Source organism: Pelodiscus sinensis, chromosome 6, assembly GCF_049634645.1.
Source record: "Pelodiscus sinensis isolate JC-2024 chromosome 6, ASM4963464v1, whole genome shotgun sequence".
Taxonomy (NCBI): Eukaryota; Metazoa; Chordata; order Testudines; family Trionychidae; genus Pelodiscus; species Pelodiscus sinensis.
Genome location: NC_134716.1, coordinates 61,976,127 through 62,001,742, shown reverse-complemented (window position 1 = coordinate 62,001,742; position 25,616 = coordinate 61,976,127). Strand labels below are relative to the sequence as shown.

The 25,616-nt window shown below is 43.1% G+C and overlaps 1 protein-coding gene across 4 annotated transcripts in view; it reads left to right on the top strand.

Annotated features, from left to right (window-relative positions):
- CAMK4 (calcium/calmodulin dependent protein kinase IV) overlaps window positions 1–25,616 on the top strand; it is a 276,795-nt gene that overhangs the window by 734 nt on the left and 250,445 nt on the right. For 2 of the 4 annotated variants that reach the window (XM_006134451.4, XM_025190384.2), the window contains exon 2: window positions 1,205–1,973. In XM_006134451.4, the coding sequence (XP_006134513.1) occupies window positions 1,840–1,973 (134 nt within the window). In that variant the 5' untranslated portion in view covers window positions 1,205–1,839. Of the gene's footprint in view, window positions 1–1,204; window positions 1,974–13,927; window positions 14,036–16,684; window positions 16,805–25,616 lie in introns of those variants that run through there. The other 2 variants (XM_075932026.1, XM_025190385.2) reach the window with 2 other exon arrangements.

Below are 25,616 nucleotides of genomic sequence, written 5' to 3'. Positions count from 1 at the left end.
TTGTGCAGGGAAAGGAGTCTTTCGTTTGCTATTACTGTGTGTTCTGATTTGGACATTCTAGTTAATCCTTCTTCTCCAAAATCTCTCCCTTCCTCCCTCCTAACCTTTTCAAGTTCAACAGAAGAAAAAAAAAATCAAACTATGCAAATCCTGTACAGATATGTTATACTCTTACTACAGCTACCATTCTGGGGCTGGAGAAATACTGCAGAATACTGCATATCTGGGTTAGTGCATCTCTGCTAGACTGCAAAGCTGGTGCTCTCTCCTCTCCCATGGACAAATATATACACTGGATTTTTTTAATGAGCATAAAGTGTGAGGCTTACTAAAAACAGAAAATACTTTTGTGTCTAGAAATGTCCATCTTGCATAAATGTAAGCCCCAAATTAATCTCAAACATTACAGAATCAGCCATATATTTGAGATAGAGACATAGTAAATATGTCAACTAAAAGCCTTCAGGAACCTATATATAATTTATCATAGAAGTAAATATGGATACAAGTCTAGCACTAAGTCTGTGCTTCAAAAATGAAGGGGATCTAACTCAAAAAGGCTATTTGGTTTGTGTTTTAATTTAGAATAGATTATTTAACTATTTTTAGTATAAATAAAATACACACTTAGGCCTTGGTAAGGCAAACACGTGTGCCTCTACTACTCATATGAGTAAAATTAAACATGTAAATATATGCAGAACTAGAGCCTAATTCATAGTCTCCATGTGATACACATCCTGTGGTGTGTGTTTAATGCTTGTAATGTAGCACCACAGTAAATCAGGGTAGCTGTGATTGGAATGTAATAATTTATAGTAAAAGGGATGCTGCCACACAGTGAAGATTTAACTTGTAGTACTAGTCCTCAAAGCCATGTTGTGAATGTAAATGGAAAACGGGACATCCCTTTCCCCTTGCTTATGACCAGTCCTTGCAGTATTTGCAACCCAAACCTTCTAGTTTTATGGCATTGCGCGATCAAATTAATATTGTGTGTGTGTGTGTGTGTGAGAGAGAGAGAGAGAAACTAGCCAGTTAATTTTCCTTGTCCAAGATAACCAAGGGCAGAAAATCAGCCGATTTATCATCAACATCATCCCAGAGAATGTGGTACCAATAAGGAAATCGGGGAAATAGATGTGATCTTAGCTTAACAGGCACTCAGGGGAGAGAGGTTCTGACACTATTTCCCTTCTGACAGGGCGTCTTCCAGTCTGCTGGGAGGGCTGGCGAGGAACCCAGAGCGCATTAGGGCCGCGGGGAAAGGCGGCGCGGCAGGTACCCTGCTCTACTGGCTGGTGCTCACACACAGGCAGAGCGAGGCTGCTGGTAGAGGCAGGCGCTGCGCTCGCTCAGCTGCTCCCGGGACTGACTCCAGCATCGCTCTAGCGGGACGCGGATGGCGATGGCAGCAGCCCAGCAAGTCCAGGAACTGCAAGTGTGGCTCTAACGGCGGCTGGCTGCCCGGCTCGCCCCTTCCGCGCGCCCGGACCGAGCCGCTGGAGGGGGCCGGGGCAAAGGCTTTGCTGCGGGTGCCCCTTGGCGCTGCATTCTCCGCGGCGTGGTGCTGCCGCCCCCGGACCCCCGTCCCCTCCCTCCCGGGCGGCTCCCGCAGCCTGGCAGAGCAGCAGCTGCTGAGGCTGGAAGTTTTCCTGGCAGCGCGGCGCTTCCCCGCCAGCCCGTCCCTCTCCTCGCCGCCGCCGCCGCACGCTGGAGGAGCCGAGCCGCGGCCGCCGCTGAGTGCGAGGCGGGGGTGAAGCGCCGAGCCGCCGCCGCGCTCAGGTGCCGCAGCCTGGCCGGCGGAGGAGGGAGCCGCCGGGCGGCCGGAGCCCCAGCATGCTGAAAGTCACCATGCCCTCCTCGTCCTCCAGCGCCGCCGCCGCCAGCAGGGCGGCTCCGGATTACTGGATCGACGGCTCCAACAAGGACACCCTGGCCCACTACTTCGAGCTGGAGTCGGAGCTGGGACGGTAAGGGCAGGGCAGGGCTCCCTTGTGCCCCGGGCGTCTGCCTGCAGCGGACCCGGCTCTCTCCCGCAGCTGCTGGGGCCGCTCCGCCGGGGGCTTCTCGGCTTGGGGCCGCGCTCGGGGAGGGCTGGCGCACGGTCCCCACGCGGTGCAAGCGGTGTCAGAGCCCGCGGGGACTTTCTCTTGCACCTGCGGAGCTCGGTGGGGCGGGCTCCCTCCCTCCCACTCCCTCCTGCGTTTCCTTTGCGCCTAGCTCCTGCATAGATTCTCTCCCCACCTCCGCTGTCTCTTTCCCATGGGGCTCCCTTAAACCGGAGCAGAGAAATGTGACAGCGACTCTGCCCCCGTGGCTGCTCTTCCCTCGAGGGCAGGCTCCCTACCTGGAGGATATGCAGCGTTTCCTAGATCTTCGCGGTTTTCGGGCTAGTGGGAGATGGAGATTTATGGGCGAGATTGGTGGTTTGGGGCTGGGGAGGACGTAATGGAGATGATAGTGACAGTAAACTTTTTTTGTGTTTGTGCTTTAAGACAAATGACATAGGAAATTGATCTTAAATACCAGCTTGCTCGAGTGGCTTTTCAGTAGTGCAAGGGAGAATGAATCACTTAAAACAGTTGCAAGCAGGATTATAAACTGACACGTTGATACCAAAAGAAACCCCGTATGTGAACAATTTAGCACTAATCACATGGGAAGAGTAGAGGCTTCCCTGTACTGTTATCCAGAGAGGGAAAAGTATTTTAAATACGATAAGGACCCGTAGTTAGAGCTACTGTCCTTTATCTGCCTATTTTGCCTTGGCAGAGATGGCAGCATATATTTTTGAGATGTAGATATCACACCTGGGGAAGCACTTCTTTTTGCTCTTTGTGAGTATTACAGTATTTAACATATTTCAGGTTTGGCTCGTTTGTATTAGGAAAACACAAGATGAGGCATTTCCTGTTGTTTATCAATATCAGAGTCTTGATGATGAATGCCCCCTGCTTTCAATAGCTGAAAAAGTTAAGCTGTAAACAGTGTCTAAAGAAGTGTTAGTATTTTTGTGCTGGAAGTATATCTGCCCATTGAAAGGGGTGCAGGTATGTGCAGACACATTAATCAAATTCAGAACAAAAATAAAGCAAGTCCTTTGTTAAAAGGAAAATAAAGTTAATTTCATAAGAAAAACACTACTGGTCAATCCTATAAGCACTTAACCACTCATGTTAGTAGTTAATCACGTAAGTGTTTGCAGAATTTGGATCTAATACTGTACAGAGTAACTGTTAGAAATTTCTGCCAATCTGCCATACTGTGAGCCTAGTTCTGAGTTTGGTTTTTTTTTTTTTTTATACTAGGTGTAGACACATTTGCCTGATTTGGTGCAAGATGCTGCAGTCCTTACTCAGACTAAACTGCCACTAAATTAATGAGTCTATGAACAGGCCCTTTACATGTAAACTACACCCTTTCATTAGGAATTGCAGTGCAAGTTAGGAAGTGGTAATACCTGAGTGAATGATTGGTACACCTTCATTCATGTGTGCTATGTTACTGTCATTGCACACTTCTTCAAGTCATTTCACCGTTCTAAGTTTTTTTTAAAACTTAAATTCAGCATAACATTTAATATTTGCCTTCTATATCTTTGTAGAATTTACTCTGTTGGTATAGAATTATCAGATCAATTTTTACTTTCTACTTCTGTATCACATCATATTGCGTTTAGTAGCCAGTATAATGGGATGGATGAGTAGTCAAACTTTTTAGAGAAGGAGGTTAAACTAGATCAACAATCTTGTAGTTGAGAGTCTCACAGATACCTGGGCTGTTGTCAGTTTATTCACAGAAGGACTTGTGTAATTACAATCCTTTTAATGAAAGAAAAAGTAAAGCTTGAACTCATATGCCTGTGTGCTTTTAAAAATATCTTATTGGCTATTGAGTGTTCAGCTAATATTCCTCACTTTTTGTCACGCATACTGGAATGATTTTAGCACATACCTTGAATAATAAATTGAACCAAAAAGGCTTGATGAATGATATTCTTTGAATTTGACTGAAACAATATTGCATTTGTTAGTACACTGCAGGTGGCGGTATCGGTGAGTTTAATGTTTTCTGTATCTTGCCCAGCGTGTCTTTCAGCTGAGAGTTAGCATTTCACAATATTCCAATAAAAGGTTTTGCAGCAATGCCAATCATAAAATATGACACTTGTAGTATCCTAGAAACCTAGAATCTTTTATGTTAGTCTTGTGTGTGGTCCACCTTACATTATCCGGTACAGAGTTTATGAAACTAAGGCTTATTATAAAGAGATTATTTAAAGATGGAGAAAATTATGTAACAAGACTTTTTTGATACTCCATGGCATTAAAAAAAAATTTGTTATGAACATCTGTGGTTTTACTTATATTGAATACATTTCCAATAAAATGTATTCTGAATGGCAAATTTTATGCACCCCATATCTTGAATTAGAAAGTGACAGAAAAGTTTAATATTCTTAATGTATTGATTCTAAACAGAGCAAACCACTAATACGCAGTTCGGCTATAAGGAATTTCTGGCCAGGTCTTATAGAGTTATTCCCTCATTGTCAAAAAATGATACTGGACTCTTACTTGCACATGAACCATCATCAGAAACCACCTGGGCTAACTTCTCAAAGTATAGCCTCACTAGTGTAACCCTCATGAAGGTCCTGATGCTGAGAGCCATTAAGCACCCACTATTCCTGTTGTATTTCCAGTGGGAGTTGAGAAAGTACTGAGCACTCAGACCCCAATCCACAAAGGTACTTAGATGCCTAAGAATGTTCCCTCTAATCTTTTCCATCCATGTGTGGAATACACTTTTGTTCGCCGAGACATCTACATGATGTGTTTGGAAGGCAATAATATATTTTACTTGAAACCAATAAAAACAAATCTAACTGTGGGCATTCTGCTAATCAGCTGGGCGGCATCTGAATCCCTCCTGAATGGTCACATGTGCACACAGTTTATAGGAAACACTGATGCCTAAATCCCAGATTTAAACATCTAAGCCCCGGTTTTGCCTCCACTGTGATCCACAGAACTCCCACAGAATCTTGTCAGTGCTGAAATTCACTAAATTCCTAGGGTTTTTAGTTTACTCGCTCTACTAAGAGTTATGCTCAAAGGCTGCCCTCTACTATTTAAAAGTTGTGCAGAGATGAATGAGTCAGTGGTGTTTGCCAGTGTTTTAGAATACTTTTAGTCCCATGGTTAGAAGACTTATCTAGGATGCGGGAGACCAAGCTTCAATTCCCTTCCCTGCCTGTGAAGGGAGAGAGAATTTGAACAGGAGGCCTTTTGCCTCACTGTGTTGCACTTAGAGAAATAGAACTAGCAGAATCTTGTTTATTGTAAATGCAGAATTCATCTACTCATTAGGGATGTAATAGTGTAGTTGTGCTACTAACAAATTAATCCAAAAGTGGTTAACGCTGTTTCATTTATAAAATCTCATTCATAAAAATTGGACTTCAGTTCATGGTTACACATAGATATAATTCATTCTTCAGCTCCACATCTACTCAGTAGTTATAGCCTTACCTCTGGAATATGTTAAGGGGATAACTCAATCTATCCTCTAGAAGTTGTTGCATTGGGGATAAGCAGTGAAAGAGAGAGTGGATAAGGGGGACTGGACTCTCTGTTTCCAACATCCATGTGGGTCATTTATAAAGTCCCTCTCTTCTTGCTAATGCCCCCAACTAACTATTCCATTGGGAATAAATATTAAATAGTCATTGGGTGATAGAGGAAGAGACAGACACATGCTGTAGTCCCCATGGTTAGGGAACTTAGCTGGGAGGCAGGCGACCCTGTGTTCTGTTTCTCTTCTACAGTCACTTTCGTTATTTATCCCTAACGGAACCACTTCAAGAGATGAGACCGAGCGAGCACCACATCAGAATATCCCATTGCTCAGAGCATTCTTCTGAGAGGAAGGATCTTCTTTCTCCCCTCCTGGCAGAGAAGGGACTTGTGAGAGATCAGGTGAAAATTTTTAGCTCACTGGTTAAAGAAGTCAGGTGAGTGGGCTTGGCACAGCTGCTGTCATTTGTGTGGAGTGAGGCAGGTGAAGAAACCACAAGAAATTACATGGGCACTGAAGTTGCCTGACGGCAGGAGAGGGGTTCTGGTTTGGGGCTCACCTGTGCAGAGCGAGGTACTTCTCTGCAGCCCAGACTTAGGACATATATGTCATAAGCATGGCCGTACTGGGTCAGATCAAAAGTCCAAGCCTGGTGTCCTGTCTTCTGATAGTGGCCAGTGCTGGGTCTCCCAAAGAGAATAAACAGAGCAGGTCATCATCAAATAATCCATTCCCTACTTCTGCCAAATAGGGGCTGGGAATACCATCCCCACCCATCCTGTGAGGGATGGGGCTTAGCATAACCCTGTGATCAGAATCTTCCAATGGCTGGCTCATGCAGCTCCCTGCCTAGTGTTCTGCCTTTTCTGGGTCTCATTCTGAAGCACCCATCTCTTCCCATTCATTGTATTGGGAGCCTACGTGCCGAAAACAGGGTTTGTGGACCACAGCTTTGTTCCTTTTGGTTTTTCTAGGAGCTTAAAAATTAGGAATTGTAACAGAGTGTGGCGATACCTAATCCCCTGTGTGTACCCACGCCTCTATCCCTAATGCACCATTCAGGATGAGATCAAGCACTTGTGTACTGTGAACCCACCATCTTTTAATGATGCTGAATGAGCTGTGCTAACATCTTACGTAAATAAGCCTGGTCACGAAAGCTGCTATAGACTAGTCATTGAAAGGAAATTCTAAAATCAGGTGACAGCACTGGTTATAGTACCATTATTTTTATAAAAATGGATTATTTTTGCATGATATGTTAGGAAGGCAATAATACATTTTATTTGAAACTCTAAACCAGTGCAGTCTGCTGTCCTATCACCTGCAGCACTTTGTGACAAAGCCCTACAAAACAGCTTTATAATTCCTCTTTGTGAACAGCTTCCCCACAGACCTGCATGTTGTACAGATTGTGCTTGTTATGCCCAGTTGAGAAGTTCAATTTGTTTTGAGTGTTTGTATACCACTCTGGTTTTTGTTTGGTTTTTTGTTTTTGAAACAATATTTACTTACAACAATGGTGTAGTGTTTTGCAGTACCAAAAAAACAAAACAAAAAACTACAACCCCCTTAACCTTTTTGAGGTAGGCCAAATCTTGATTGCCTTACCCATCCATGCAGACCCATTAAGGTTTCATGAATAAGGTAAGCAGGATTGTAGAGTTAATAACTGATACTTTCATATTTTCAAGTTGACATCGTAATCTAAACCAGTGTTTCTCAACCAGTGGCACGAGTACCCTTGGGGGTACATGAGAGAAGACTGGGGGTAAATCAATACAACTGAAACTTGGAGAAAACTGAATTTTTGTTTTAAGTTTTACAGTACTTTACTATTTTTGTACTTTTTACACCCAAAAATTTCATTGCCTGCCTGGCTACAATTAAGTTGTTTAAACAAATGTGTTGCAATAGTAGAAAAAAAAGTGTGTGTCTGAAAACTGTAGGTACTGGGGGTACTTTTTTTTAAAAAAGGGGTACTTTATATAAAAAAGGTTGAGAAACACTGATCTAGACCTTTAGCTCAATATTTTGATCTGTGTATTAAAAGAACACTGTGGTCTTGATTCTAGTGTTGAATGTGCTAATGCCTTGTTTTATATTGACGCATTGTTCAGTTGTTTTTTGCTAGACAACTCACTCCCCCCCCCCCCCCCCCCCCCAAATGCATATATTTTTGGAGAGTGCAAGTGTTGATTTAGAGTCTATACCAATCAGCTCTGACTTTGGAGTTGGGCTATTCTGTCTCATCAGTCTCCAATTAACAAAATTCTATCCTTTTCTTAGATTTGTTATATGTAAATACCAGCATTCTTATCTAAGCAATCTGATAGAGTACTTTAAAAGAGTATTCACGCCTGCCTCTCTAAGGTCTGGTCTTGCACACATAAATTAACACCATGCTAATTCTGAGTAGTTGCATTGAATTTGTGATAGAAAGCACTGTCCTAGTATAGGTTGAACCTCCCTGGTCCGGCACCTGACTGATCTTGAATGAGGGAATTTGCTGGATTAGGGGAGGTCCCCTGCCACTGGCCTCCCAGGATACTGCCCCTCCCTCTGGTTGGCTCTGCTCCATCTCTTCTGCCGGACCTGAGAGTCCCAGATATAAGAGGCTCAACCTGTAGTATTTTCAGGACTTGTGTCTCTGCTCACAATACTATTTCTATATGAATGAAAAATAAATATAAGTATAGACAGGATAAATAATATGGCCATGCATGTAGGAACAATACATTTTCCATAAATTAAAGGTTAATTCAGAATAAATATGTATCGTAATGCATATCATTTACAATCATTTACTGTCTTTGTAGAACTCCTATTGCCAGCTCAAAACCTTGTGTGTAAAAATCCTATTGATGCTGCAGTGAAATAGAGAGCTAACTGATGTGCAAGGATTGAAAGGGTGGGCCCTAATATCAAATAATCAAAAAATGTCACCATAGCAAAAAGGCATTAAAGACTGGCAATTAGGTACAGTAAGAATGATTGACAGTTCCTAAGTTAGTGTCTCAAAAACAAACAAAATCCCCAAAACCAAAAAACCCTTTCAACCCCGTTTAAAGCTTTTTCTCTCTGTTTATTTAGAAAAGTGTTGTTAGTGGTACAAAGATCTTCTTAATTCTTTCTTAAGGACTTGCCAAATAAGAGAACGTTTTTGTAGCATTCAAGTCAAAATGTCACAAATCAAATTTTATGCTCAGTTACTTTGTGGAACTACATAGCCTTCTATTTCAGTGGGGTGGTTGGGATGTGTAATTAAGATAAGTGACCTAATAACATTCATGCTTTTGAGCTTTAATCCAACATCAAATACAAAGATGTGTCTGGCCACTTCAAACTGTAAGATGTTTCCAAAGCAATGCAGAAGTTGGGATCCTTTTTTTTTTTTTTTTTTTTTTTTTTACCTATATAATTGCTTGCTAACTCTTAAAGACCATAGGTGAAGTCCTGGTCTTCCTGAAGTCAGTGGCACAAGTCCTACTGTCGTCTTCATGGTCAGGATTTCATCGGTCATCCACACCTTATTCAGACAAGACTTTCCCTAGCTTCACTGGCAGTTTTGTCAGATAAGCCTAAATCATAGAAATGTTTCAATAAATGAGTGGTGGAAAATGTAACTTTTCACTGCTGCTTATTTGAGTCTGACCCTGTTAGTACTATGACTGAAGTAGTATTACAGTATCATGGCTAGAACATAGTCTATATGAAATGAGTTTGCTGATTTAGTCAACAGCAATTCCCTGTGAGCACATGACAGCTGTTAATTTTGTTGGTTTTCGCGATGTTTGTTTTTCTCTGCTGAGCCTGCCCTGTCCCTCCAGGTCTGGCCTGAAGCGCATCAGTAGGGCAGTGTGCAGAAGCTGCTCTTGCACACTCTGTGGGGGAAAAATAGAGGAATTCAGTTTTCAGTTCAGTCAATGGGCACCTTTCATGAACCCTAACTTCATCTTATAAAATGTTGTTTGTTTTCACTGTAATGTGAACAAAGCTTTTTAAACCAAACAAAATAGACTACTGATTGGGAATTGCGGATACTTATTTTCAATTACACATGTATTGAAAGATGTGGTAAGTTGGCAATAAACACAAAGTACATTTAAATATTAGAGGTTATCAGGTTCAGTTCTATTACCATGCATTTTTTTTAAAGAAAAGTAAAATATACATTCTGAACACCATTATTTTTATTTTGTGTGCAAGATAAATGTTTGTCGTTTGTCCTAAATACTTGTAAACTAGATAAGATCGTATGGGGGCACGAAGTGCTCTTTACTCAAGAATTGGATTTCTGAATGGGCAGTGACAGGTTATACAATGTTTCCAGGGCATTACATTGTATCGATAAACTGAAAGCATATTAATTAATGTGCAGGATATCTTTGTGCTATGAACCAAGTGACCCTTGCAATTTCTTCTGTAGAATGAGTGTTTGGAGGTGGTTTGAAATGGTTGCTGTAGGTGGATCTTTCTGTATAATTTTCACAGCTTGTTTGTGTTTTATGGAAGGAATATTAAAATGGAGAATGTTACTCTTCAGAAAACCGCTTCTATTTTATTATTTCTATGGCATTACTTGTTCCGGCAGCTGTCCATCTGTTTGAGTTTTTGGTTTAAAAAAAAAAAAAGATCTAGAATGCTTTTATGTCTCACATGAAAAATGAGTTGTTCTCCGTGGGGTGATAAAAAAAAAAAATCTCAGAAATACTGCAGATGTTTCAGAAGTTAAAAATAATAGACTTGTATCCTTTACTTTAGAAGCGGGGTGGGGAACCTAAGGCCCGGGGGCTGGATGCAGACCCTGGCTTGCCTGGATCTGCCCCTGTGGGTTGGGACTCCCCCCTGCATTGGGGAGCCTATGTTGGTGAGGGATGGTTTTTTTTGTTTTGTTTCTCACTTGTGTGCAGTCCCTGACTGATTTTTCTGTGGGTCAGTGGCCCTGACCCAAAAAAGGTTCGCTACCCCTGCTGTAGAATGAGAGTGATGTTTGAGAAACTAGGGGGAAGTTTGCAAAAACATTATAATCTGCAGTCCAGAACTAATTAGTCTGTGTTTCTTTAATTCATTGCATAAAACACATTCTATTTCTCATATAGATTGTATTTCAAGTGGTGCCAGAAATGTTTTCCCAAATGGGACTTTACTGTAACTACCTTATTGTTTAGATGGTCCAGGGCTTGCCCTAGGTTTCATAGAGCCCTGTATGGTACAAAAGAGATGTATAGGTCCACTCAGTTATCTCCATAGTTGTGACTAAGCCTGTGATATGTGAATAAGCAGGACTGGAGATGACTGCATGCGGTAGTATAAATACAATGTATACAATGGAGTACAATGCTTGCTGCCTTCCACAGTAAGCGGTGTCCTTTTGAAATAATACCCGGCACTTTTCATCTGTAGATGAGCTGAGAGAGGGTGGAGATGGGGCACCATTTCAGATTTTGGTCGGAGGGGGACCTGTGCATGATCTGATGGGGGGGGGGGGGGGGAAGGGAACAAAGTGGGAGCATGAGGGGAACAGACTGGGGGCAACGGCTTCAGCAGTGTTACTGAGCATGGTCAGTATAAGCCAAGCTCCAAATGTGGGGGAACAAACCCCATCCGCCTTTCTCCCACATCATCTTTATCTCTATCCAGTGACTACTAAGGCACTGGAAAACTACTTTTTTGGCAGACAGCTTAACAGTTAGCACTGTTGTCAGCCGGCGGTCAGGGCATGGGTGTTCGTGTTCGTGTTTGTGTTCTCCTATACCTGTCCCTTACGACCGACCGGCTGAAGTTTTTAAATTGTGCTTGGTTCTGTTACAGCAACTGAAGGAGTCAGGTTAAAACTTAAACAGTTACAGGTTTATTAAAGAAGCTTATAAATCATATGGTTACAATGGCTATTGCTCTCTTTCTTAACTGCTAACAAATATAGATCTTAAAAATGGTTACAAAGAAAATAAAGATAGAAAATAGAAATAATAGTACCAAGTAACAGCTTAATCTTTAAAGAGCTCTAAGTCTATGTGTACACTTAAGACAGAGGACCACATCCAGGTACAATTTTTACCCCCTTCTGTGCCTCTCGACTCCAGCGTGTCAGGCCAGGGCTGGTCCCTCAATTCCTAGGAAAGACGAAAATACGAGGTGGGCGTCCCCATGGAACCTCGGGAAGTCAAAATACCTAACTCGACCAGCAGGTAGAGGGTAGATTGACACTCAAAGTGAGTGTGCTGCTGGACCCATCTTTATACCCATGGGGTCACGTATTTCTCTTTATCTGTGATGCCAAATAGTGCTGGTCTGCCTTTTGTGAGGCCAGTTCTTACAAGGGAGTTGTGAACTTAATTTACACTTGTAAGAGAGATAACTAAATTGGAAGTACTGGAGATTCTTTTCTCAGTGGGAGATTCCTCTCCCAGGGACCGTGTGTGTGATCATATCAACATGGGTGCCAGCCGAGGCAGTTCTCGCAGCCTTGAGGCCAGCTTATTGCCTTAATCGCTCTCTCCTCATATCTATGTTTTCAGCTTCTCAGGATCAGATGAGCCAGCATAGACTATGCTGATTTTATTGCTCCTTCTCTGTCCTGTATGCTTCAGGAACCTCAGAGAGGCAAATAAGATGGATGAGATTTTGGGGGGGGGGGGGGGGGTCTGTCTGGCTACAACTGTATCTAATTCCTATATCAGTGTTTCCCAATTGGTGCTCCCCGGGGTTCTGCGAAGCAAAAGTAAGGGTTCCACGAGGAGCCAGCACTTCCCCACTCCCTCTTAAAGAGACAAAGCTTTTTTGCATCAGGACTTTTTTTTTCTCGATGAAAAGTGGCAGTGGGGTATTTATTTATTTATTGTCCAACAAATTGCGCTGGGGGCCTTTTTTTTTTTTTAAGGCAACCCTAGGGGTTCCATGGCCAAATAAAATTGGGAAACACTGTCTTATATAAAATAAATTAAATAAACGTGAAACCCACTCAGCTCTAATAGTAGAATATTCTGACTAGGGATGTTAAATTTTGATAAATAGTTGATGGGATTTCCATCAACTATTCGATAAGTCAATAAGGACTAGTGTGGCGTTCCACCTTTGAAATGTACAGATTGAAATGCCGCATGGAGCCTGAAGCTAGAGGGGAATTCTCCCATGACCCCGCGTTCCATGCGGGTGCTTCCACTTTAAAATGTAGAAGAGCTCCAGCAGCGACTTTTGTCTGTTTCAAGTTGGAACACTGCTGATGTGCTCCTCCCCCTCCCCCGGAACTGGGTGGGGGGAACTGGCTTTTAAGCACCCCTTCCTCTGCCCCTCCCCTGCTGCCTCTTTCTGATAGAGGCAGCAAGGGTGGGGGAAGTGACTAATCAATTAGTTGCTTACATCCATAATCCTGACATCTTGTTGCAAGTCACTTAAGGGATGCAGATTAGCTTTAACATTTTAATATATATCCTTGCTTTGTTACTAACTCTGTGGAGAGAGATCCCGTCAGGACTCCTGGGCTCTGTCTCACCCCTGGAAGAGGTGTGGGGTCTAGTCGGTTATAGCAAGGGGGAAGATAAATTTCAGCTCCATATAAGAACATCAGAATGGCCAGACTGGATCAGACCAAATATCCTTCTAGCCCTGTATCCTGTCTTCCGACAGTGGCCAATGCCAGGTGCTTCAGAAGGAATAAACAGAAGAGGCCATCAGCATGATCCATTGCCTGTCACCAGTTTTGTTTGTTTTAAATCTGCTGCCTGTAAATTTAGTTGGATTATCTCCTTGTGTTTTGTTAGTGAAGAAATAAATAACATTTCCTTATTCTATTTTCCACACTATCCATGACTTTCTAGATCTCTAACGTATCCTTTCACCTTTTAGTCCCGTGGTGTCCAACACACTAGCCACATGTAGCTATTGGGCTGGTTGAGTGTAGCTAGTTGACTTGAACGATTATTCATTATTTCAGAAAAATGTGGCTATTTTGCTACAGAACTGGTTGGACACCTAGGATTTAGTCATTTTCCAAGCTGAAAAGTCCCAGTCTTGTTAATCTCTTCTCCTGTGGTAAAGAACAGCTTCCCCCAATCATTTCTGTTGCCCTTTCGGTACCTTTTCCAAATCATTCATTCATTCATTCATTCATTCATTCATTCATATATATATATATATATATATATATATATATATATATATATATATATATATATATATATATAAAAAATTAAAATATTTATTTATTTTATTTAAATGGGGGTGACCAGATCTGCATACAGTATTCAAGATGTTAGCATGCAATGACTTGATATCAAGACAATGTAGTATTTTTTGTCATATTTTTCTATTCATTTTCTAATGATTCCCAATATTCTATTAGCTTTTTAGTTTGCCACTGGACATTGAACGGATGTTTTCAGGGAACTATCCACAAGGATTCCAAGATCTTTCTTGAGTGGTAACAACTATTTTAGACCTCAACATTTTTGTATGTATACTTAATATTGTATTTTCCCATGTGCATTACTTTGCACTAAACACTGAATTCTTTCTGCCCTTGTGTTGCTCAGTAACCCGGTTTTGTGAGATCCCTTCGTAAATGTTTGCAGTCAGTTTTGGATTAGTCACTGGTTACCCCCTTTTCAAGAACATTTTTTTAGAAGTTTAACAGCAGAGATCCAAATGCGGATTCCTGCAGCACAACACTCATTGCTACTCTTTTCTCCCCGTATCTTTTGAGTACCTGGCAATGTTTTCATGATGATTTTAATGATCTTTCAGTTATTGGAATGCTCAGCCTTTTGTTCTTAATCACCCCGACTTTCTCTTTTTACAACAAACTCCCTGCTCCAAAGGCAAAGTGCAAGCAGCTCAAACTCTGTAGCATTTAAGAACTGCCTCTGGAGTCAGGACGTGGGCTTTCAGCAGACCTCAAATATGAAATCCAGGGGATTCAGACTGGGGAGGAGGGACAACTGCTCCCTTCCTAGCACTCCATAAATGGCACCCTTGCAAAGAAACTAACTGACATCTAAGGGTCAAGTCTGGGAGTACAAAATAGACTTCTCTTCCAGCCTGGTATACTATCCATTGGACCATCCCAACTCCCTGCCATCTTTCACTGGTATTCAGCTAGATATCAGTCACTTATGACAAAGCCTTGGAAAGACAGTTTCTCATAAAGCATGTCTTTGCATCTCTCTTCCATTTGAAAGGTATATGTTAAGCTGTGCATGTAGAACACCCGTCAATATTAGGAGTTAAGTACAATGAAGTATATTTTCTTCTCATTATATTACAATACTCTACTGTGCTGTCACAATTTGGCAGAAATTACCCTAAGTCATTTGTTGCAGCTGCTATAGATTTAAAGTTATACCTTTTCATTTTAGTAAGGTCATAATTCTGCCACCTTTGTTCATGTTAGGAAGTCCTTCACCTTTTAAGAAGCCCCACTGATTTTACAGAGTAAGGAATACTCAAGTGGAGTAAGGTAACAGACTTTACTCCTCTCTTCCTTCCATTAGTGGTCCTGTCTCCGGTTCCTGATGTGCCAGATGTTAGATAGAAAAAATAGAAATGACAAGCTTGGCAAATAGCATGTCCAGGGGAATTAATGACTAGCCGAAGGTTAATGGTCCTCAGCTTTGCCTTGTGCCATCAATTTCCCCAGCCAGTCATTAATCCCCAGGAAATGCCTTTTCCCTTAATTGTTATTGCTTAAAAACTAACAGCTCTGTTCCAAAATCTTTCTTTTTTTTTATTGTCTGGAATCAGACCTCACGGCTCTGTGAAATCCTCTGATTATAGAGAAGCACATGGCATACAGAACATGGGAACTTTTTGAGGGGTGAATGGGGGGAATGTTGTCTTTTGGGCTCTCTCTATCTTGCCTTCTCTTATTTCTCCTTCATTGCCACCAAAGGCCCTTTCAGGTGACTGTTCCTTTGATGGAGGAGAGCTAGATGAAGCTCTTTCCAGAGCCCATCAACACCGCTTTTAAGCCTGGGAAATTGTCTCCTTTCTATAGTTCAAGAGGGAGAGTCACTACCCATAGAATGTTTCTGGGTCCTTCTGTACGAGGAAGTGAGAGTTGGCTTTCAAATGAGGCCCAAATTGCCTGTAGTAAGTCTGTAGGATGGTTTACTACATAGCACAGTGGTCCCCAACCTTTCGAGGTTGTCGGGCGCCAGGGGGCGTGGCCGTTCACCCACCGGGCGCCAGGGGGCGAGGACACTTGCGCCCCGGGGGCGGCCCCCCCCATAGCCGCGCGCCTGGGGGCCCCCCCCCCCCGCCCGGCGCCACGCGCCCGGGGCCGGCGCTCCCCCCGCCATGCGCCCGGTGCCAGGCCAGCCCCGAGCACCTGGCGGGCGCATGGAAATGCCCCCGCGGGCGCCATGGCGCCTGCGGGCACCGTGTTGGGGACCACGGACATAGCACATTACAATATGGACTTCTGTCCAAGCTGGCCCACCAGCTAGAGGAATGTTCCAGGACAAGGCAGATAAGGTAAAACTTACCTAGGTTACCTCATGGAAGGATAGGATAACAGTTTTATCCTGACATGTCCTGGACAGCACAGAGAACGTGTGGTTTGTGGGTATTCTTGTTTTTTAATTATTGGAATGGAGTTTCTGAGCTCTACAAAGCCCATACCTAATATAATTTCCCTTTTTAATATGAAATAAAGCTTTTTGTAATCAGGAAAAGGTATAAAATGTATTCTCCTATCTTAAGAACTGTATGCACAATAAAAGAATAAGAACCTGATGGCATTAGTATATGTAAACTTGTATGTTTTGGACTTAAAACAACATTTATCAAATGCTGTGGGTCCCAGTTAAAATACATTTGATTATCAGAATGTGTATGTATGTACTGTATATCATTACTTTTAAAATGGGAAGGTATGTTTACTGAATGATTTTAGGGTTAAATTTATGAAAATGTATTTGTTTGCTCAAGTAGATATCAGCAAGTATCTTATGATTATTGCCATACATCTATTCATTATGTAGAAGTCTATTATTTATTTATTGGTGTAGAATAAAAAGCCATCTTTCTGAAACTAGATTTCTGAAGTCTTAAGGGTGTGTGTGTTGTTTTTTTTTTTTTTTTTTTTTTTTTTGCACTTTAGCTCACTTTCTGGTTTTCTGAAGAATGAAAGAATTGTAACTGCTGAGGGATCAATCAGTGCATTGCAACAATGTAAATGTCCCCTTTGAACTTCCTCTGCAAGTGATAATGGAGAGAAATGGTATGGCACAGCTGTATAATCAGAATTTTTATAAGAATTTAAATGCAAATAAGGGAGTTCTCTGAGCAACTCTTCTAGTATTTTGTTTGACAGTTTACTTTAGACTATGTACCACCTGTAATCCACATGAGCAATTGCCATTGACAATCAATAGGCATTCTGTAAAACATTCTGTCCTTAACTCGATAATTTCACTGTCTAGCTTTTTTGTGAGCAGAATACTTTATTATTCAATGTTTTTACATTGCAATGGCACCTATATATCGGAAATGACAGTCTCTGCCTCGAACCACTTACAACTTGAAAAGGAAGCTATGATGAGACTTCAGTGGGCAGTGAGGGAGAGTAGGATAATAAAATAAAATTAGATAAATAAAATTAAATAAAATAGGGTATTTTAGCACAGGTGAGTTGTACATGCATCCTTTCTCTCTCTTCCCTCATATATATGCATGTGTAGTCTCAATTCATGAATATTAGTTTTTTGGAATGTTTAGGTTAAATAGGAATTTTAAGGGAGGAATTTGACATTCTTGAACAAAAAAATCAGATGTCTATTCGAAAGACTTATTAGTCATCAGAAGATAAGTATGGTGCTAAATTGGCCATGGAATGGATTGCAGGACTTGAAATGCATAACACGTTTAATATAAGGCTATGCAGAACAGAGTGCCAAGCTGCCTGATGAATAACTAATAAAACACGATTGCTTGGCACAAAAGCCTGAAGGGGGTTGATATTTGCCAAAACCACAGGGCTCTGATTTAGGGTTTGCATATGAAACCAGAGAGAGGCCTTTCTGCTATCAAAACACATTGAGTAAAAAGAGAGGGGAGAAATAGTTCACTGGCTATTAGAGACGGTCAACATTTATTTTTACTTTTGAAAATTAAGCGAAACTCTTAATGAAAAATTCCATATTCTTTGGGGGTGACTTCCCTTCCCCCCACTCTAGTTGAAATGGTTTTTGTTTATTTTTTTACATAGAGATTCTGGACAGTGTTTCTTAGAAACTTTCAGTATTTTTCAGCCAGCTGGACTGATTATATTGAAATGCAGTTGAAAAAACATAATTTGCTTTGACTCCATGCAAAAGTGGGAAATGATTGGAGCTGGTCCTAAATAGGCCTATAGACAGTTCACTTCCATATAATTCAAACTGCAGATCTTTTGGTTGTTTAGACTTTCCCCAGTACTGATGAAGAGCCAAGTTAGGCAGCTGTGCAATGTATGGAATTTTATTAACTTCAAGGGAAGCTTGGAGACGAACATACTATTGAATTCTTTCCAAAGCCATTGGATTGAAGCCTGATTCCAAAGATCTTAATAATCATTTATTTAAAAATGTTTTGTCTCCTCTTTGCGTTTATATATCTTTCTATGCTTTTTATATTTTATAATTTGGTCTCAAAACACCGTTATCACTATTTTACAGATGTGTAAATTATGGCATATGAAGCTTATGGGCTGGGTCATACCTCTCTGATCTTTTCATGCACTACTCTCCTCCTGCCAATGCAGAAGGTGATGCATACCCCATCTAGGTTATTTCTTTCTTTGTTCTTAGCATATGCGGAAACAGGCCCTTTTTGAATTTTCTGCTATAATGATGTGTTCTGTAGGTGAACATACTGCAAAGCAACTGTCAGGAGGGACTGAAAGATGGTTTTTCCTCCAGACCTCAGTTCCGTCTCTGTTTTATTTTTGTTTTTTTGCAAATGCAATTTGTGCTTGCTCTGAGTTGTGGGCATCCGTGTTCCCTGTAAGCTGAGTACTCGGGTGCCCACCCAGGAGATATTCAAATGCCACTCAGTTGATTAGCAGAGTGCCCACAGCGGGCAGTTTGTGTTTCTGTTGGTTGTGCAGATCCACATGTGCTTTGGTGCACATGACAAAATTTATTCTGCATGTGGATAAAAAATAGAGGAAACACAGGTGAGTATAAATATTAATAGTTGGATATCTAACTGGCTTTTTTCTGTGGGTGAAAGCAGGTATACTAACATATGTAAGTGCAATTTGCTAGATTAGAAATCCAGCCCTCTGGCTTCCAAAATCTTGTCCCTTCAGAAGATAAAACACAAAGAAAATAATCTTCAGTAATGTATAGTTTGGTTTAGGCTCTCTTGTGAAATGGAAATACTCTACTTTGTTCACTTGTAACCAATCTGACTTTCTGATTGGGTTCCTCTGGCCACAATCATCTCTCCCTGCACTATGTAACTAAAATAGACCTCTTGTTGATATGAAATAGAATGTACAAACCCCACATTGATCCAGGCGAGGATTAATGAACTACTATGGGTTCAAGTATCAGAGGGGTAACCGTGTTAGTCTGAATCTGCAAAAACAACGAGAAGTCCTGTGGCACCTTATAGATTAACAGATTTATTGGAGCATAAGCTTTCGTGGGCATCTGATGAAGCGGGTCTTTGCCCACAAAAGCTTATGCTCCAATAAATCTTAGTCAGTCTATAAGGTGCCACGTAGTATGGGCTCAAGCAGACTTGCCCAACTATGCCTGTAAGGCAGGAATTGACAACTTTTTCAAACCAAAGAGCCAACTGTATCAAACAAGTGGTCAACAAAGCCGTATAAGAATGCCCATTTGCATGACGGAAAATATGAAACTTAGTATTATTGATAATTGAGGTAATGATTAATAATAGCATAAATAAAACGTTGTCACAGGCTTTAATGGGACTTCTGCTGCAGCATCTTTGCGCACATTTAATTGAAGTTTCCATAATAATTGGTCAAATCCAGCTTCATGCACATATTCAGTCTGTCTTCTGTCAATCTTACGGCAGGGGCTGGAGATGTGGGGGTGCAGCAGTTTGTGTTGGGGTGTATGGGGGTTCAGGGCAGGGGGTTTGGGTATATGATGGGTTCCCTGTAATGTGTGCACCTGCATGGGCGCGCACTAAGAATTTTCATTCCCACCCATTCCCTCAGCAGACCTGTGTAGCTGTGGCCCCAGCTGCTCCAGGGGCAGGGCCACCTACTGAGTGACTGCCCACGTCAGGAGCAGCTGGGCAGCCACCATGCAGCCTGCGTGGTGGCTGCTGGAGCTGGAGCCTCGGCTGCAGTACTAAAAATAGCACCGTGGCCCAGCTCCAGTCCCAGCACATGGGGTAGCCGCCTGCTGTGTGGCCTAGCCCCTGGGAGCAGCTGGGGTTGCGGCCGCGTGGTGGCTGCTGGGGCCTCCATGTGCCAGGACTGGAGCCGGGACACATTGTAGCTGCTCCTGGCCGGGGCTGCAGAACTAAAAATAGCACCGTGGCCCTGCCTTCAGCCTCAGCACACAGGGCAGCTGCCCACCATTGGTTGGTTGCAGGTGTCGGGATGGCAGAAGGTAAGGGAAGGGGCAATGGAATAACTAAGGGGAAGGTGGGGGTGAGGAGAGGAAGGGGCCAGGGCAGGAGAAGAAAGGGGAAGGCACTAAGGGGCAGGGTGGAGGAGAGAGAAATGTCAGGGGGCCAAGAGTAGACCGAGGGGAAAAAGGGCAGGAGCAGTGGGGATGAGGGGAAATGGGAAGGTGTCAGTGGAGGTCAGAGAGGTGAGGGGCAATGGGCCAGGAGGAAAGAAGAGGAGAGGGGAGAAGTGGGTGCCAGGAGAAGAGGGATTGAAAGGAGGGGTGGGCATGTGGAAGGCAGGAGTTGGAGCAAGTCATGTGTGAGGGCACAGAGGGGCATGAAGAGAACAGAGCAGAGGGTGGGGTGGGGGTGGGCACCAGGGAGGAAGAGGACAAGGGGGCAGGTGTTGAGAGGGCTGAGGGAAGGGTGAGGCATCAGGAAGGTGCGGGGGGAGGGTAAGGGAGGGTGCAGGTGCCAGGGGGATTGTGGAGGTGTAGTAGAAGGGCAGGCAGCAGAGGTCAGAGAAAAGAGGCAGGGCAGGTGGGTAGAAGGAGGTGTTGGAAAGGGCATGAGGAGGGGACCTAGAGGAGGGGTGGACAAGGGGAAGGGAAGAGCAGGTGCAGGGGTCAGAGAGGATTTGGGGGGGGGCAAGTCCCAGAAGGGCAAGAGCCAGGACAGCAGAGAAGGGTGTGGGGGTGGGGAGGCATCAGTGGGCACCAGGGGAGCAGATGGGGAAAGGGGAGGGTGGGAGTCATGGCAGCAGAGGGGAAAAGGGAAAGGTTTATAACTTGGGTGCCATGGTGGCACACATCTGAACAAGTGCACATGACTTCAATATTGGTGCACAAGACACAACTCATGGATGGAAAACGTTAGAGGAAATGCTGCTCAGGGCACAGGTTTGGGGAGTGTGGGCGGTGCAGGAGTGTAACGGCAGGGGACTAGAGATGTGGAAGTGTAGAAGTTTGTGGATGTAGAGGTATAAAGAGCTCAGGGCAGGGGGTTCAGGTGTATGATGGGCTCAGGGGTGCAGTGGTGGTGTGTGTGCAGGAGTGTTACGATGCTGTGGCCAGATGGAGGCTGGGCCCAATTGGGGCTTGTTGGCCAGGCTTAATTTTTAAATAAATAAAAGGTTTCAACATAGTCTTTATTCACCCCCATATCTGGCTTTGGAGATGGCTGAGCTGGTGGCACAGCTGGGCAGCTGTGATGCGGTCCACGATCGACTGGCCCAACATCTTCTGCCCTGCTGGCCCCCCTCACCTGCCCGGGCTGTCCCCTCCCGCACACCCGAGCAGGTGAGAGACTGGACTGTGATGCCCTCCGGGAACTGACCAGCCCTCCCTGAGAGTGCCCATGGCCACTGCTGTGCATTGGGGTAGGGGTCTGGCCAGCAGCTTTGGCCCCAGCATACCATCCTACCATGGGCGCACAGCTCTCTCAGGAGAGTGGGAAGGGTTCTCTACACCACACGCCCTTCTTGGTCTCCTGGCCTGGCCTCCGCTCTGGCTTTTCCTTTCACGTTTCTGCAGTTGGACGTGCTATCTCTGGTAATCACCAGGCTGGAGGAGGTTTTATGGCTCTTGTGTCCCACCTCCTTGGAGAATGGAGGAAGGTAGCTTGGAGGGGAAAATGCCTGCATTGCTTGCGTACTTGCCCATAAGCCAGATCTCGTGTGGAGCCTCTGGGTTTCCACCTTCCTGCAGGAAGCCGGCGCTGGCTCGTCTTGTAAGGGGTATGAGGCTGTAACACCCTCACGGGCTCCCCATTGCGGAAGGGGGAAGTGGAGGCTGAGCTCGAGCCACGGGTCCTGTTTGGCTCCTAAGTGAGCCATATCTTGCCCACCCCTGCTGTAAGGCTTGTCAGGCCTGGAAGAAAGGCCTGAAGAGGTGAAGCTCAACTGAGTTAGCAATAGCACTGGAAAGGGTAAAGACCACTTTCAGTCCTTCTCTCCTAGAGGAGAGTATAGCAGAGGACAGGAACTGCTTGCACAACTGCTGCTTGTGTGGTGCCCCTGAGAGATTAGGGTCCAAATTATTACTTTGGAACTCTTATTAGTGACTTGCCACTGCGTTGAACTGGATGATACTCTGCTACAGCCTCTTGAAAGAAGAGAGATTTGCAAGAGTGTCTTCCTCCTGCCCCCACCCTCCTTTTCTGGACCTCTGATAACTCTGGAAGAGGTAGACTGAAGTGGAACTTGGCTGGAGGGCTGAGTCTCCTTTATTGGACTCTTGCTGTTGACTGTTCAGACATTGAAAACTGGAGACTCAATTAGTGTGTGGAACTGCTACAACCAAAGAGCTTAGGAGACCAAGCCTGTGACAAATGAGTTCTCAAATTCATGTCCAGTTAGCCTTTGTGTATCAATGACTGTTTTCATCCAATTTTTGGAATACTCTCTCTCTCTCTCTCTCTCTCTCTCTCTCTCACACACACACATTGTTGTGCAATTCTGTACATTTTAAAATCCTTTTCTAAGGGACGTCTGTCCACACTGAAATTTGAACTAACCAGCTGTGTGCACTCTACATACAACTTTGCCATGGCTCTTGTGAATCTTCCAAATTAGACTGTTGATATATTAGGTTATTTGAAGCTTTAAACAAAACTTGTATGAAAATAACCCTCTTACTGTCTTTGACACTATCTGATTAAATTAAACATGGCCATGTATATCATCGTGGCTTCCACTATTATATAATTGTCACCTTGTACAAAGGTTGTCAAGCTTCATAGGGGTAGACAAGTTAGGAAGTGGGTCTGGCCCACGAAAGCTCGTCACCTAATAAACCATCTTGTTAGTCTTTAAAGTGCTGCATAGTCCTGTCTTTTGTTTAAAAAAACCCAAATAATCTGGTAGCATTTTAAAGACTTAGGGTATGTCTACACTACCACCCTAATGTAGGCAACCGAAGTTGCAAATGAAGCCCGGGCGCCGCCATTTTTAAAGCCACAGTAGTTCGGACTCCATGCTGCGTGTAGCCGCAGGCACAGAGTAGGTAGTTCGAATTAGGCTTTCTAATTCGAAAAAAGACGAGATGTACCGGTAGTTCGAATTAGAAAGCCTAATTCGAACTACCTACTCTGTGCCACATGTAGCCGCGGGCACGGAGTCCGAACTACCGGGGCTTTAAAAATGGCGGCGCCCGGCAAGATGCAAATGAAGCCCGGGATATTTAAATCCCGGGCTTCATTTGCAACTTCGGTTGCCTACATTAACCACCCTAGTTTGAACTAGGGTGGTAGTGTAGACATCCCCTAACAAAATATGTAGATGGTATCATTAGCATTTGTGGGCACAGCCCACTTCTTCAGATGACTGGAGTATCAAGTAAGGTGTCTTTGCTAAGGGTATGATTTGCTGAATATGATGCTATTCATACACAAGTACCATTCTTGTATTTTAATTTATAACTATTGGCTCTGTGTTTGTATTTAGAAAATGTTGGCTGTTGTAGTAACACACAGAAGGTATTTAGCCAGCACATCTTGAAGAGTCTATTCAAGCTAAATGGCCCATCAAAAGAACACTTAATTCACAATGGAAGACCCTATTTACACTGAATGGAATTTCCTGTGAATGTTCCATCTGAAGCAGGGATGGATGATAATTTTGCGGGGCCCAAGGCAGCGCTGTGGGGCCCAGGGCAGCACAATTTTGCACATGCGTCTTGGCAGCAGCCGACCAAAAGTAGCGTTTTGCGCATGTGCCTCGGCAGCAGCCAACCAGAAGTAGCGTTCGCATCCTATTGAAGCGTGGGGCCCAGGGCAGCTGCCCTGCTCGCCCTGCCCTATATCCGCCGCTGATCTGAAGTATAAGTAATGGCCTTTACTATGAGTGACTAAGCAAAAATAAGAATGGACATGCGACTTGCCCACGTGACTCCAAATACCATCTTGTTACTGTAGTTTGCCACAGTGAGAACAATGGGTTTCCCTCCACATGGAAGAAACTATTAAAAAAAAAAAAAAAAAAAAGCCCTGGAAACATCTTGATTTTGCCTCTTTCCTTTTCAATGATTTGGAAACAACCAGAGATTTGACAGAGGTTTATTCCATCCCTGCTACAAGCCTGAACCAAGAATGTTGCAATTACTGTCTGTGTTTGATTCTTTTAACCAATGTTAACACTCACCTTTCTTTGGCTATGTCTACACTGGCATTTGAACAACAAAGCTTTTATTATGATGGAAGTATTTTGTTGGTAAAAGAGCAAACAGCAGCTAGCTACACGGCCCGACTTTTAGCAATACAGCAATGTTGATGCACCTGTAGTTTCAAAAAGCTGACACAGCCTTTCTTTCTTTTTATAAAATAAATCTTTAGATGTTTAGATACTAAAGAATTGACAACAGTGTAATTATTGGGTAAGACCTGAGTTGTTTATTGACCTGGGAGTGTGGCTGGTCCTTTGGGATCAGAATAATCTTTTGTTTTTAAACTGGTTTTAAAGAACCACTCATTATTAAGTGCAGTGATTTTGGTGGTGATGGAAGGACTGGGATGCTGAAGGAAACTGTTTCTCTGACTTCTTGTTAGCCACTGTGGGAAAACAGAATTTTTCTTTTGTGCTGGCTTGATGCATCTTATGGGAGAGTAATCACCACTTTTGGTGGGGTGTTTACCCTATTTCTCAGCAGTCTGTCCTGATTTTGGTAATCTCAATTGTGACCCACTGAGGTACTATTGCAGTGCTCAACCGAGCAAAACCAGATACATACACATACATAATTTTGATACTTTTAATATTTTAAATTTTCTCTGTTGAAGTGCACTGAGTATTCTAAGAAGAATGCATTTTCTTTCTTAGACCTTTTATCTTTAGGAAAATCCTCACTTCCATAACTAAGTGTAATGATGCTTGGTTTGCTGGATGTTTAACCAAGGAAAGCTATACATTTTGAGTGCTATATCTTCATTCCTAAAATTCTCAAGAGTAAATAGGCCTGGCTTTTGAAAATAGTGATATACATGAATTTGAACTTGGGGGATGGATCAGAGCTCCTTTCTTAGTCTGATCTCTGTAAAAGTTTTGAAGGAGATAGTGCTAGGCATTTAAGAGTGAACATGCCCTGTTACAGAGCCAAATCTGGAAACTCCAGGATGTTCAGATTTTCTAATTTATACCAACATCTACAGGCATGCAAAATTTCATTTTAACCATTAAATTTACTGTGTAATTTCCTTCACCAACAAAAATACCAGAAATAATATTAATAGTTTATAGGACACAGCTCTGAGTTTCTGCTAATAGGGAAACTGTTAAAACTAAAGTTGCACGTCCTATTAGAATGAGCAAGTCTGTGCAAAAAACCCAAATTGAAGACCTAATGTTTAGTATTGTCAGGACCAAAGCTCAGGGTATGTCTACACATCAGTGTAAACTGGGGCTCATGGCAAGACCCTCCCCACTTTCCTTGTGTCCCTACATAGCAGTTGCTTGAACCCAGGAT